Below are 15,000 nucleotides of genomic sequence, written 5' to 3' on the forward strand. Positions count from 1 at the left end.
CTCACTCCTGCATTCAGCTTCTCTGTCTGTCTCCTGTGGTTTTGAGTGAATCTGCTCTAATATCTCTAATATCTCTAATAACTCTAATATCTCTAATTTCTCTAATTTCTCTAATATCTCTAATTTCTCTAATATCTCTAATTTCTTACAGATATCCTCTTTTTTGTTTTTGTTTTGTTTTCTTTTTTCTTGGTGTATGTACATGTAGTTTCCTGTGATTATTTCAACTTTTCTCTCATTTCAAAACCGAAAACAACAAAAATCTGGGAGCAAACATCACTGTGAACTTCTATCTCTCTCTTTCTCTTTCTCTCTCTCTCTCTCTCTCTGTCTCACTCTCTCTCTCTCTGTCTCTTTCTCTTTCACACACACGGACACAAACACAGATTTCTGTCAGAATGTCTTTTCCTGGTGAGTGTTTTGTAGGTCTGTTTGTATTTGAGGGTGTAATGATAATGTATCTCATATTATTTCTGTCACAGTCTGTCTCGGTGTGATCTCTCAGAGAGAAGCTGTGCAGCTCTGGCCTCAGTTCTCAGCTCAAACTCCTCAAGTCTGAGAGAACTGGATCTGAGTTATAATAGTCTGTGTGATTCAGGAGTGACGCTGCTCTCTGCTGGACTGGAGGATCAACACTGTAAGCTGGAGACACTCAGGTATTAATTCATTGTACTTTTCTGCCTCCTTAACATACTTTGCTATTTCTGTGCTTGATGTGTTCATGTGTGTGTGTGTTTGTGTGTTTGAAGGACAGAAAGAGAGACATGATGTTTATTTGTGCTTGTAATAATTTTACTCTTTACTGAAAATATAAGGAGTAAAAAGTGTCTTTTCTTTATGAAATTCAAAAGTAGAAGAGTTTAATTTAAATAAACCTGGTCTAAAGGCCAAGTCCTCCAAAACAATCCTAAAATATAATAATGAAGTCCACTTACTCAGACCTTCTTCACTCCTGTTTATTCAAGGAGTTTTAAAAGTAAGTGAGTTTTTCCTCCATTTGTCTGGAGAAACAGTGTTAAGAATGTCTTTGTTTAGTATTTAGAATATGATCCATGTTTTTATTCAGGTACAGTAAGTAACTAGTATTTAATAAGTAAATATGTGGTTAATGAGTAAATATGTGGTGGTTTCTGGTACGTATTTTGCACATATATAGTAATTCAGTATTTAGAGCTGCAGGTACTCTGAAGATTAAAAGTTCAATATGAAATACGTGTACTTTTTGGATACATACTTTATACTTTGTATGTAGTAATTATCCATCCATCCATCCATCCATCCATCCATCCATCATCTTCCGCTTCTCCGGGGTTCGGGTCGTGGGGACAGCATCCTGAGCAATGAGGGCCCAGACCTCCCTTTCCCCAGCCACTTCCACTAGCTCCCTGGGAGGGATTCCGAGGCGCTCCCAGGCCAGCTGGATGATATAGTCACGCCAGCATGTCCTGGGTCTTCCCCGGGGTCTCCTCTCAGGTGGACTTGCCTGTGACACCTCCCAAGGGAGGCGTCCAGGAGGCATCCTAACAAGATGCCCGAACCACCTCAACTGGCTCTTCTCGACGTGGAGAAGCAGCGGCTCTACTTTGAGTCCCTCCCGGATGACCGAACTTCTCACCCTATCTCTAAGGGAGAGTCCAGACACCCTGCGGAGGAAACTCATTTCGGCCGCTTGTATTCGCGATCTCGTTCTTTCGGTCATTACCCAAAGCTCATGACCATAGGTGAGGGTGGGTACGTAAATCGACCAGTAAATCGAGAGCCTTGCCTTATGGCTCAGCTCTTTCTTTACCACAACAGACCGGTAAAGAGCCCGCATCACTGCTGACCCAGCACCAATCCCCCTGTCAATCTCCCGCTCCCTTGTACCATCACTCGTGAACAAGACCCCGAGATACTTAAACTTCTCCGCTTGAGGCAAGAGCTCATCCCCGACCCAGAGAGGGCTCTCCACCCTTTCCCGCGTGAGAACTATGGCCTCGGATTTGGAGGTACTGATCCTCATGCCGGCAGCTTCACAATCGGCTGCAAACCGATCCAATGAACGCTGAAGTTCACGGCCTGATGTCCCCAATAGGATCACATCATCTGCAAACAGCAGCGATGTGACATTGAGTTCACCAAACCGGACACCCTCCATCCCCTGACTGCGCCTAGAAATTCTATCCATAAAAATTATGAATAGAATCGGTGACAAAGGGGAGCCCTGACGGAGTCCAACTCTCACTGGGAACAAGTCTGACTTACTGCCGGCCATGCAAACCAAACTCCTGCTTTGTTTGTACAGGGCCTGAATGGCTCGTAGCAGAGAGCCATGTACCCCGTACTCCCGAAGCACCTCCCACAGAATACCCCGGGGAACATAGTCGAATGCCTTCTCCAAATCCACAAAGCACATGTGGACTTGTTGGGCAAACTCCCATGAACCCTCCAGAATCCTGAAGAGGGTAAAGAGTTGGTCCAGTGTTCCACGACCAGGGCGGAACCCGCACTGCTCCTCCTGAATCCGAGGTTCGACTATAAGCCGGACTCTCTTCTCCAGTACCCCTGCATAGACCTTACCAGGGAGGCTGAGGAGTGTGATTCCCCTGTAGTTGGAACACACCCTCCAATCCCCTTTTTTAAAAAGAGGCACCACCACCCCAGTCTGCCAATCCAGTGGCACCACCCCCGATGTCCATGCAATGTTGAAAAGGCGTGTCAGCCAAGACAGCCCCACAACATCCAGAGCCTTGAGGAACTCGGGACGGATCTCATCCACCCCTGGAGCCCTGCCGCCAAGTAGCTTTTTAACTACCTTAGCGACTTCGGCCTCAGTAATGGACAAGCCTATTCCCGTGTCCCCAGACTCTGCCTCCTCACTGGAGAACGTGTTGGTGGGATTGAGAAGGTCCTCAAAGTATTCCTTCCACCGCCCAATGACGTCTTCAGTCGAAGTCAGCAGCACACCATCTCCACTATATACAGTGCTAGTGGCACACTGCTTTCCCCTTCTGAGTCGCCTGACGGTTTGCCAGAATCTTTTCGGAGCCAACTTAAAGTCAGTTTCCAAGGCCTCACCGAACTCTTCCCACACCCGGGTTTTTGCCTTGGCAACGACTGAAGCCGCAGATCGCTTGGCCTGTCGATACCTGCCAGCTGCCTCTGGTGTCCTACAGGCCAACCATGCCCGGTAGGACTCCTTCTTCAGCTTGACGGCATCTCTCACCTGGGGCCCCGACAGGCACCAACTACCTTGCGACCACAGCTACAGTCAGCCACTTCAACAATGGAGGAGCAGAACATGGCCCATTCTGAGTCAATGTCCCTCACTTCCCCCGATATCTGGGCAATGTGCACTTATGGACATCCTTGTGTTCAAACATGGTGTTCATTATGGATAAATTGTGGTTTGCATAGAAGTCCAAAAACTGAACACCACTCGGGTTCAGATCAGAGAGGCCATTCCTCCCAATCACACCCCTCCAGGTCTTACTGTCGTTGCCCACGTGAGCGTTGAAGTCCCCCAGTAGGAGAATCGAGTCTCCAGGAGGAGCACTTTCAAGCACCCCTCCCAAGGACTCTAGGAAGGCTGGGTACTCTGAACTGCTGTTCGGTGCATAAGCACAGACAACAGTCAGGACCCGTTTCCCAACCCGAAGGCGTAGGGAAGCTACCCTCTCGTCCACCGGGGAAAACCCCAACATACAGGTGCCGAGTCGAGGGGCTTTGAGAAAGCCCACACCTGCCCGCCACCTCTCACCATGGGCAACTCCAGAAAAGAAAAAAGTCCAGCCCCTCTCAAGGAGATTGGACCCGGAGCCCAAGCTGTGTGTTGAGGTGAGCCCAACTATATCTAGCCGGTATCTCTCAACCTCGCGCACCAACTCAGGCTCCTTCCCCGCCAGTGAGGTAACGTTCCAAGTTCCAAAAGCCAGTTTCAGCAACCGAGGATCAGAACGCCAAGGCCCACGCCTTCGGACACTGCCCGATCCACAATGCACCGAACCCCTACTACTGCCCCTCCCATCAGTAGTTGGTCGATGGGAGGGGGGACTCATGTAGCTCCTTCGGGCTGGGCCCGGCCAGGCACCATGAGTGAATGCCCGGCCACCAGACGCTCGCTGGCGCCAGTCCTTTCTAAACCTCTCTGAACACTGAGCGGTTGTGATAAGTCATCTAAATGTTGGTACAGAAACATGAGCCTAAATGTTTATGAGCCTCAGCAGCGTGAAATTATGACAAATGCCGAGCTGGACTGACATAAAGTCACATGAATTCCGATCTGGCTGTTCAGAGTCACATTGCCGTAGATCGGATATGTATCGGATTTTAATACCACATATGAAAGCGTCTCAAATCGGAATTGAAAATGTCAGATTCATTGAGTTTTTTACTGTTCTCACTGCCACATGGACTCACTTCTGTGTCACATACGGAGAAAAAGATGAGATTTGGGCCACTTTTACCTGCTGAGTAAACGTGGACTAAAATAACCCTCATCAATAGCTCACCCACACCAACAGCTCCAGCTCAGCCTCAGTACTGACCATCTCTACACTACAGACTGGGCTCTTTGACTAAACAACACCCAGTTATTATTGTTTTACATACAGTGGCAAGAAAAATGTGTCTCTTTTGAAGTTCCTCAGTTTTCTGCATTAATTGGTCATAAATTGTGATTCTTCTTCATCTAAGTCACAACTACAGACAGACACTTGTGCTGAAGCTAAAAACACATAAACAATGATAATATTTGATGTGGTTCTTATTGATGAGCTCAGCGTTTAAACATTCGCAGTACTGGTGAAAAAGTCAGTGAACTCTTGGATTTTTGACAGCACAACCTGTAGGAAGCGTTTTCAGTAGCTGCAGGTCAGACCTGAACAACGTTCAAGAGGAATATTGGAACATTCTTCCTTCTAGATTCATCACCTCATTCTCTCTCTCTCTCTCTCTCTCTCTCTCTCTCTCTCTCTCTCTCTCTCTCTTTCTCTCTCTCTCTCTCTCTCTCTCTCTCTCTCTCTGTCTCTCTCTCGCTGTCTCTGTCTCTCTCTCTCTCTCTCTGTCTCTCTCTGTCTCTCTCTCTCTCTGTCTCTCTCTCTCTGTCTCTGTCTCTTTCTCTCTCTGTCTCTCTCCCTCTCTCTTTCCTTCTCTATATATCTCTTTTTTTATTTTTCTGTGTTTCTCTCATATTTCTCTTTCTTTCCCTCTCTCTCTCTATCCCTCTAATATCTCTCTCTCTCTCTCTCTCTCTCTCTCTCTCTCTCTCTTGGTTTCCCTTTCTCCCCCCTCTCTCTCTCTCTCTACGCCCTCTCTCTCTCTCACTCGCTTTCTTTCGGTCTCTCTGAGTCTACTCCCTCTTTCTCGCTCTCTCTCTTTTTCTCTCTCTCTCTCTTTCTTTCTCTCTCTCTCGTTCTCTGTATATCTCTTTTTCTTATTTATGTGTTTCTCTCATATTTGTCTTTCTTTCGCTCTCTCTCTCTATCCCTCTAATATATATCTCTCTCTAGGTCTCTGTCTGTCTCTCTCTGTTTCTCTCTCTCTCTCTCTCTACTCCCTCTCTCTCGCTTGCTCTCTCTCTCGCTTGCTCTCTCTCTTTCTGTCTCTTTCTCTCTCTGTCTCTCTCCCTCTCTCTTTCTTTCTCTTCATATCTTCTTATTTTTCTGTGTTTCTCTTATATTTCTCTCTCTCTCTCTCTCTCTCTCTCTCTCTCTCTTGGTTTCCCTTTCTCCCCCCCCTCTCTGTCTCTCTCTTTCTCTCTCTCTCATATTTCTCTCTTTCTCCCTCTGTCTTTCTGTCTCTTTCTGTCTATGCATATATATATACTGTGTGTGTGTGTTGTCTGTGTGTGTGTGTGTGTGTACATAAAGTCAAATAACTGTTTTTAGATCTTCAGCTGGTTTCTCCGTAATAGTGAACTGTGTTTGTGAGTCAGGGAGATGATTTCTGTCAGAATGTCTTTTTTCCTGGTGAGTGTTTTGTAGGTCTGTTTGTATTTGAGGGTGTAATGATAATGTATCTCATATCATTTCTGTCACAGGCTGTCTGTGTGTCGTCTCTCAGAGAGAAGCTGTGCAGCTTTGGCCTCAGTTCTCAGATCAAACTCCTCAAGTCTGAGAGAACTGGATCTGAGTGTTAATAGTCTGTGTGATTCAGGAGTGACGCTGCTCTCTGCTGGACTGGAGGATCAACACTGTAAACTGGAGACACTCAGGTATTAATTCATTGTACTTTTCTGCCTCCTTAACATACTTTGCTATTTCTGAGCTTGATGTGTTCATGTGTGTTTGTGTGTGTGTGTTTGTGTGTTTGAAGGACAGAAAGAGAGACATGATGTTTATTTGTACTTGTAGTAATTTTACTCTTTACTGAAAATCTAAGGAGAGCCAGTCTGTTCTAAGCTAACGGCTAACAGTGAGATGTGTTGGGTGTTTAATGACGACTAATTTATTTCACTCATGAACGTTTCTTTCCTAGTTAGAATCCAGTTTCTGCTGCAGTGAAACTGCAGGTGTGTAAATTTGCGGCTCTGCAGTCCGACCGTTCCCCAGAGTGCATTTAGGGCGGAGAGGTTCCTGCAGGGTGTTGTAAGGAAAAAATTGTACCTAAAGAAAACGTATTTTTTCAGTTTAGCACTAGTTCACCACGATCAGCGTGACAGATCAAAGCTTCTGAGATACGTGTAAGTTCACTGGTCATTTAGGAGCAGATAAAATGGTGATATTTGTAGTGCAGACATGAAAACGTCTGGTTCCTAGAACTATAATGGTGAATAATTTTGACTGTAAATTTCTTTAGAAAGGCTCATTTCACTCCAAACTGCTCTGAATGATTTTTACATCTAAAGCGTTAAATGACTGATTCATTTAGCTGAATGGATGGAGTTCCCCTTTAAAGAGAAAGTGTGAGACTGGTGAATGAGAACTGGGTAGATCCTTATTTTACAGAACTAAAGTCAACTAATATTTAATGAAGGTAAATTTGTGGTATTTAGCAGTAATTTTCTGGTTCTTACTTTACACATATATCGTTTTTTACATAACACACTACTAATTACTTCCAGCTGCACTTATTCAGAAGTTAAAGGTAAATATGAAGTGTTACTTGTAAATCCTTCATATTTACCTTTTAACTTCAGAGGAGCTGTTGTGAGAAATACCAGGTGTATTTCAGGTTTTAGTGATTCAGCCTTTCAGTACCTTCATGTATTTCACTGCTGTGGGAAAATTCTGGGATCTCCTCCCTTGGCTAGCACGCTCCAGGACTCCATTTCCCATAATTCCAGTCCCGGTGACGTCACCAGTTCCTCCAATCAGGTGTAACTGCGTTGTTCTCAGTCACCTGATTTCTAGGTCAGGTCACCTGTGCGTGTGTTTGTCTCAGAGCTTAAATAGTCCCGGTTTGTTCTGCTCTTTGTGAGGTGTTATATTTTACTACTGTCCAGTATTTTCTGACCGTTTGACTTGGTGTCTTGAACCTTTTGCTTTCTGGATTTCACTCTTTTGGTTTGGCCTTTTGCTCCGGTTGCCTGTGTGTTTTGGTTATTCCAGTTTTTGAGCCCTGTTTGGTTTTGGGACTACAATATTGGATTTTCCTGAGATTGTGTTTTACTTGGACTTACATACTGATAATTAAACAGATTCCATGTTTAAGATCCGCGGGCGTCGTCTTGTGATTGTGCAGCGTTAACAGATTAGATTATTCAGCAGATTATTCATTGATTTCATAGAGTTTAAAAGGTTCCCAGGTTAAAGAGAAAGTATGAGAGTGTTGACTGGAAACTGGGTAGATCTTTTTATGATGTTACAGTAAGTAACTAGTATTTAATAAGTAAATATTTGGTGGTTTCTGGAACGTATTTTGAACATTTATATTAATTTACATAACAAACTACTAAAACTACATGAAGAGTATCAGGTATGTGTAACTACTTCCTCAGGATTTAATGATCTGTTGGACTTACTAGTAATATTTAGTGCATAATGATCCAGTTCAGTGTGTAAGTCCAGAGTAACTAATGTGAGAAATTCCAGGAATATTTCAGCTTTTAGTGATTCAGTGTTTCTGTAAGTTTCTGCATATGTGACAGAGGAAGTAGATCTAAATTAGAAGTAGAATAAATGAGATTAAGTCCCTTTATTTCAGTACAGTAACACATTCAGTATTACTTGGTATGTTTACTGGTAAGTTCTCTGTAACAGTGTTGTAACATTGTAGTAACAGGACTGTAAACTAGTGTAACTTTGTCCATAGTAATTACACAGAAACCACATGTTCTCTGATCAGCACTTTGTACGTAGGAATTAAATAGTAGATATTTTTTCTGGTCTTTGTGACGTGCAGATCATAACCATACGCAATGTTCACATAACCACACACACTCTTCACTGTCTCTCTCTCTCTCTCTCTCTCTCTCTCTCTCTCTCTCTCTCTCTCTCTCTCTCTCTCTCTCTCTCTCTCTCTCTCTCTCTCTCTCTTTTTGTCTCTGTCTCTCTCTCTCTCTCTCTGTTTCTCTCTCTTTGTCTCTCTCTCTCTTTCTCTCTCTCTCTGTCTCTCTCTCTTTGTCTCTCTCTCTCTTTCTGTCTCTTTTTCTCTCTCTTTGTCTCACTCTGCCTGTTAATCCCCCTCTCTTTCTGTCTTACTCTCTCCCTCTCTCTATCTGTCTGTCTCTGTTTCTCTCCCTTTCTTTCTCTTTCTCTCCCTGTCTCTCCCTCTGTCTCTCTCTCTCTCTCTCTCTCTCTCTCTCTCTCTCTCTCTCTCTCTCTCTCTCTCTCTCTCTCTCTCTCTGTGCGCATGCGAGCGGAGCATGGTGGGAGTGAGTGCGTGTAGTTGGCGTTCTGCCAAGTTTCTTTTCTGTTAGGTCGTAAGTTTCGTTGTGTGTGAGTGTGAGGTGTAGCTGCGTGGTGTGTGTGTGTGTGTGTGTGTGTGTGTGGAGGGTCTGTTGCCGGTGCTTTCGCCGGGAGTATGGCGTCTCCAAGCAGCGTGTATGAGAGCCTGACTCGCAGGCATGGGGTGAAGGTGGTGTGCAGGGCGAGTGTAGAGGAGCTGCCTGGCTGCAGGCACGGGGTGAAGGTGGTGTGCAGGGCGAGTGTAGAGGAGTGCTGCCTGGCTGCAAGCACGGGGTGAAGGTGGTGTGCAGGGCGAGAGTAGAGGAGTGCTGCCTGGCTGCGGGGATGGGGTGAAGGTGGTGTGCAGGGCGAGTGTAGAGGAGTGCTGCCTGGCTGCGGGGATGGGGTGAAGGTGGTGTGCAGGGCGAGGGTAGAGGAGTGCTGCCTGGCTGCGGGGATGGGGTGAAGGTGGTGTGCAGGGTGAGTGTAGAGGAGTGCTGCCTGGCTGCAGGCACGGGGTGAAGGTGGTGTGCAGGGCGAGTGTAGAGGAGCTGCCTGGCTGCAGGCACGGGGTGAAGGTGGTGTGCAGGGCGAGTGTAGAGGAGTGCTGACTGGCTGCAGGCACGGGGTGAAGGTGGTGTGCAGGGCGAGTGTAGAGGAGTGCTGCCTGGCTGCAGGCACGGGGTGAAGGTGGTGTGCAGGGCGAGTGTAGAGGAGTGCTGCCTGGCTGCAGGCGTGGGGTGAAGGTGGTGTGCAGGGCAAGTGTAGAGGAGTGCTGCCTGGCTGCAGGCCATGGGGTGAAGGTGGTGTGCAGGGCGAGTGTAGAGGAGTGCTGCCTGGCTGCAGGCACTGGGGTGAAGGTGGTGTGCAGGGCGAGTAGTAGAGGAGTGCTGCCTGGCTGCAGGGCATGGGGTGAAGGTGGTGTGCAGGGCGAGTGTAGAGGAGGCTGCCTGGCTGCAGGCACGGGGTGAAGTGGTGTGCAGGGCGAGTGTAGAGGAGCTGCCTGGCTGCAGGCACGGGGTGAAGTGGTGTGCAGGGCGAGTGTAGAGGAGTGCTGCCTGGCTGCAGGCACAGGGTGAAGGTGGTGTGCAGGGCGAGTGTAGAGGAGCTGCCTGGCTGCAGGCGCGGGGTGAAGGTGGTGTGCAGGGCGAGTGTAGAGGAGCTGCCTGGCTGCAGGCACGGGGTGAAGGTGGTGTGCAGGGCGAGTGTAGAGGAGCTGCCTGGCTGCAGGGACCGCAGTGGGCCACTCCAACATCGTCTCTGCCTCTCGTATGAACAGCGCTGTTGTGCTGTTTCTGAAATCGGTGGACCTGGCTAATGACCTGGTTCAGAGTGGTGTCGTTATTAATGGTCAGCTGTCTCCGGTCTTGCCCCTTAGTACCCCCTCGAAAAAGGTCATTTTGTCTACTGTGCCCCCCTTCGTTAAGGACGAGCTTATTGCTCGTGAACTGTCCCGATATGGAAAAGTTGTTTCTCCTATTCGGAAGATCCCCCTGGGCTGTAAGAACCCTCTGATTAGACACCTGGTGTCCTTCAGGCGGCTTGTGTTCATGTTTCTGAAGGATGGGGAGGATCTGGACTTGGTTCTGAAGTTCAGTGTTGATGGGTTTGAATACGCTGTTTATGTTTCTTCTGAAACCTCCATGAAGTGTTTCTGGTGTGGGCAGTCGGGACATCTTGTTCGCGCTTGCCCTGTAAAGGCAGATGGGAATGCTGATGCTCCCATGAGGGCTGAGCCGGAGCAGCCAGGGCCTGTTGCTTCTGGGCCTGTGGTAGTCGTTCCCCCTGCGGCTGCTGTGCACCCAGCTGCGGCGGACCCATTGGCGGACTCATTGGCCTGAGGGGGGGTGAGCCGAGTGTGGTGGAGTCTGCTGCTGAGGAAACTGCAGGGGCTGAACGGGCCATGGAGGGGTCTTCCTCGTCTGCTCCTACTGTGCCAGAGCCAGCTGTGGTGGAACCGGGCAGTACGGAGGGGGGCACTGCTATCTCTGAGGGGCAGGCCGCTGAGGTGAGTGCCTGTAGTGAACCTGTCTCTGCTGAAGTGGTGATGCTGGAAGCTGTGGCGGAGGTGGACATGGTGGATGAGTAGTTCCTGCTAAACGGAAGAAGCGAGGGAAGGGGAATAAACAGCCAAAGAAGGAGCTTAGTGGTGCTGATGCCGACACTGACAGTGATGGTTCTCTGTCCGACTCTGGCTGGTCAGTCTGCTCTCAGGAGGAGAGGCTACCTGTGCGCTACCTGTGCGCTTTTAATGCACTGGAAACTTTTAGGCTGAAAAAGATGCTGACTAAGCTACATAAAGCGGGTCCTGATGAGGAGGCTTAGTGTGTTTAGTCCCTGTTTCCGACTGGCCCTCGCCATCACAGTTTTATGCCCTGTTATTCAGATTCAGATTCAGATTCCTTTATTGATCCCAGGGGGAAATTGCAGTTGTTACAGTTGCAGCCATTTATGTAAAAATAAACACTTTACTAATAATTTAAGACAATATAGAGAATTTACAGTATGTACACCAGATTTAAGTACTTAAGAATATAGTAAGGTGGCGGTGATTGTGATGTGAAACATCAGGTATAAAGCAGTTACATTACGTATTGAGTTTGTGAATCACACACTGTGTTTGATGGCCACAGGTAAGAATGACCTCCTGTGGCGCTCTGTGGTGCATTTTGGTAGAATGAGTCTTGAGCTGAATGAGCTCTTGTGTCTCATCACCGTGTCGTAGAGTGGGTGGGAGCCATTGTTCATAATGGCCCTCAGTTTAGACAGCGATGATCTTGATGAGTGACGTTAAGATTGCTACTCTGAATATAAATGGGGCGAGAGACCGGGGGAAGAGGGCGATGTTTTATGAGCTGGAGAAACAGAAGCGTGCTGATGTGTTCTTTCTCCAGGAAACGCACAGTGATGGTGATAATGCTGTAGATTGGGCTAAAGAGTGGGATGAGCTGGTCACTTTCAGCCATAACTCCACTGTAAGTGGTGGAGTTGGTGTTTTATTTTCGAGTAATTTTATTCCTCACTCGTACACAGTAGATGAGATTTTACCTGGGAGGCTGTTGAAAGTACAAGCCTGTTATGAGAACGAAACCTTTGTTTTTATTTGTGTTTATGCTCCCACTGTGGGCGTGGACAGGATGGTTTTCTTGGACAGGCTTAGTGTTTTAATCTCCAACTGTGATTTTACTGACTTTTTAGTCCTGGGTGGGGATTTTAACTGCACAGCAGACGTCCTGGATAGGAACCACCCAGAACCACACACTGCTTCCCGCCGGCGCCTGTGTGAACTCATGACCTGTGTGACATATGGAGGACTTTACATGGTATCAAAAGACAGTACACATGGGCACACTGTAGGGATAATGCCCGGCCGTTGGCCAGACTCGATCGGTTTTACAGTTTTAGACATCATTTGTCTGTTTTTACGCAGTGTTTTATTTCTCCTGTTGGTTTTCCGATCATTGTATGGTTCTGTGTACTGTTAAAAAACGAAACGTTAAGCCTCAGAGTGCATACTGGCATTTTAATACTGCACTTTTAGATGACGTTAATTTTAAAGAGTCCTTTACTTTTTTTGGGATGTTTTTAAGTCACAGAAAACATCTTTTAATTCATCACAGCAGTGGTGGGACGTAGCAAAGGTACAAATTAAAGTGTTTTGCCAGCAGTACACTTTCAATGTCACTAGGGACATAATCAGATCTCTAAAAGCCCTGGAGATCAAAATAGTGGCACTCCAGTGTTTGGGGGAGGCCACAGGACATCAGGAGCATATTACAGCTCTTAAAAGAAAAAAGGCTGCGTTAGCTGACCTACTGGGCATTACAGCACAGGGGGCGCTGGTCCGTTCACGTTTCCGGAATGTGACGGAACTGGATGCTCCTTCAAAGTTCTTCTTTGGTCTGGAGCGTAAAAACAGACAGAAAAGGTTTATGCATGCTGTGCGGTCTGAATCAGGGGGTCTCGTTTCTGAGCCTTCTGAAATTCGCCAGCAGACAGTCAGCTTCTTCTCTAAGCTGTTTGAGAGTGAATGGGCCAGTTGCCGGGATGTGGAGGAGAGGTTCTTCCCACTGCAGGCCAGAATCACACAGCAGTCTGCCACCCTGCTTGATGCTGAGCTCTCCTTGGAAGAGCTGCACGAGGCCCTACAGGGTATGGACAATGGCCGGGCACCAGGGATTGATGGTCTCCCGGTGGAATTTTACAAGGCATTTTGGTCTGTATTGGGTCAGGATGTGCTTGAAGTGCTCCGGGTCAGTGTACAGGAAGGAAAGCTTCCTCTTAGCTAGGGCTGCACAATTTGGGCAAAATATCTAATTGCGATTTTTCCACAAAATATTGCGATTAAAATTGTGATTATTTTTAATCCATTAAATCCTAAACCTGTATTTGTGTTTCAAATATCTATCAAATATAATTATAAACTTCTACATAAAAATATTCCCAGGGTTGTCAGATTAAATTCAGTTGGCAGTTTTATTTTTAAAACTCAACACCTTTAAAGACCAAGAAATAAATTACAGAAATTCACATAAAGGCTTAACTGCAACATCAGTAACTGACTAGTCAGCAGTGGACAGTCATGCATTAGTAGAAAAGCTGAAATAAGCAAAATATCACAGCTATATGTTAAACTCTGTGAGTTTAAAATGCATTTTTACAAAATACACTTAGCAGTAAATCACATTAAGTGCAAAAGTAGCATCATCAAATGTTTGCATGTACAGACAGAAACCAGTGATCACAGGTTTCTTGCCAAAAAGATGAGCATGTCCAACTTATGTGGCTTAAGGCATGAACCCTGACAGTTCACAATGAGGCTGTTAAACTCTGTGTCTCTGTAACACGTGATCTCTTCTCCTGTATCATTAAAAAATACAACCAAATATTTTAATATTATGTTTGAAAACATGCACAGATTATGATTGATAACTGTAATTGGTAGTATTACTTATGTAGAAGGCATCATCTTTACAAACCCCAACCATCTATTTACCTTCCTTGCTCCTTCTTCCATCTCTGCCTTCATTCTTGCTTTAACAGCAGGGATATTTTCTTTGCCAATATAGTTGGTCTTGAATCGGACGTCTAAAAATGATGCAATATCAAGCAGTTCTTGTGTGATCGGGTCGTTGTATTTATCCTGGAGGTGGCCAGTGACTCTAGATTTGATTGACTTTGTCAGGTCTGTGTCCTCTGGATCCTCTGCCAGGGTTTTTGTCTTTAAAAGATGGAGCACTGGCTTCAGATATGAGATACTGACATATTCTTCTCCTGATAGTGCATCAGTAAATTCTTGGAGAGGATGCAGTGCCTTGTGAATTGACTCTAGAACCTCTGTGTCTTGCCAGGTGAGCACTAGGTGGCGCGTCCTCCTATCAGCTGACAGCACATGAATTAGGGCCTTACTTTGCTCCAGAATCCTTTCAATCATCTTCTCTTTGGTTCCCCACCTTGTCTGGCACTCCGTAATTAGTGAATGTTCAGGAAGGTTGAATTCTTTCTGAGCTGCTGTCAGAGCCGACTTCTTCTTCCAGCTGGCAGAGAAATGGCCAACCAGCTTCTTACAAACACCAACTGCTCGGCCAACTCTGTCATCTTTAAATGCATTTTCTGAAAAATAGTAGTTAAGGGGGAAAAAGTATTTTAAAAATACTAAAATATAATCCATAATAAAAGCAAACAAAAAGTGTCATATATATATATAAAATCTTCAAATCACATTTATCAAAGTGTCACAGCTTTTATTTATTATTGGACAGAACTAAATGATAAAATACATATTAAGACATTTTTTCAGAGTAAACTAACATTCTTTTTGTCTTCACGGCTTAATCAAGATTGCATAGAGTTTGTTATTGTAAAGAGAGAGAGAGGGAGAGAGAGAGAGAGGGAGAGAGAGAGAGAGAGAGAGAGAGAGGGAGAGAGGGAAAGAGAGAGAGAGAGAGAGAGAGAGAGAGGGAGAGAGAGAGAGAGAGAGAGAGAGAGAGAGAGAGAGATCTTTATTTAATGTGACATTTACCGATCGTAAGATGGAGTCTGTGGCCAAAACACTGTAGTCTGGTCCACTGGTTTATTTCGGCTGCCTTTATCATGTTAGATGCGTTATCTGTGGTTATGCCCACTTGCCCCTCGTCATTTAAACCCCAGTTGGCCAACGCGTCTTTTAATCCATTCGCGATGTTCTCTCCCG

The 15,000-nt window shown here is 46.0% G+C and overlaps 2 protein-coding genes across 2 annotated transcripts in view; one reads left to right on the plus strand and one right to left on the minus strand.

Moving 5' to 3' along the window:
- LOC108415618 (protein NLRC5-like) overlaps positions 1-15,000 on the plus strand; it is an 802,877-nt gene that overhangs the window by 376,005 nt on the left and 411,872 nt on the right. Inside the window, 1 exon segment of the mRNA XM_037540830.1 lies at positions 6,020-6,193. Within this exon segment, the coding sequence (XP_037396727.1) occupies positions 6,020-6,193 (174 nt within the window).
- LOC108415395 (NACHT, LRR and PYD domains-containing protein 3-like) overlaps positions 1-15,000 on the minus strand; it is an 843,678-nt gene that overhangs the window by 351,130 nt on the left and 477,548 nt on the right. The gene's annotated exons all lie outside the window — the stretch shown is intronic.

This window comes from Pygocentrus nattereri, chromosome 9, assembly GCF_015220715.1.
Source record: "Pygocentrus nattereri isolate fPygNat1 chromosome 9, fPygNat1.pri, whole genome shotgun sequence".
In the NCBI taxonomy this organism is placed as follows: Eukaryota; Metazoa; Chordata; class Actinopteri; order Characiformes; family Serrasalmidae; genus Pygocentrus; species Pygocentrus nattereri.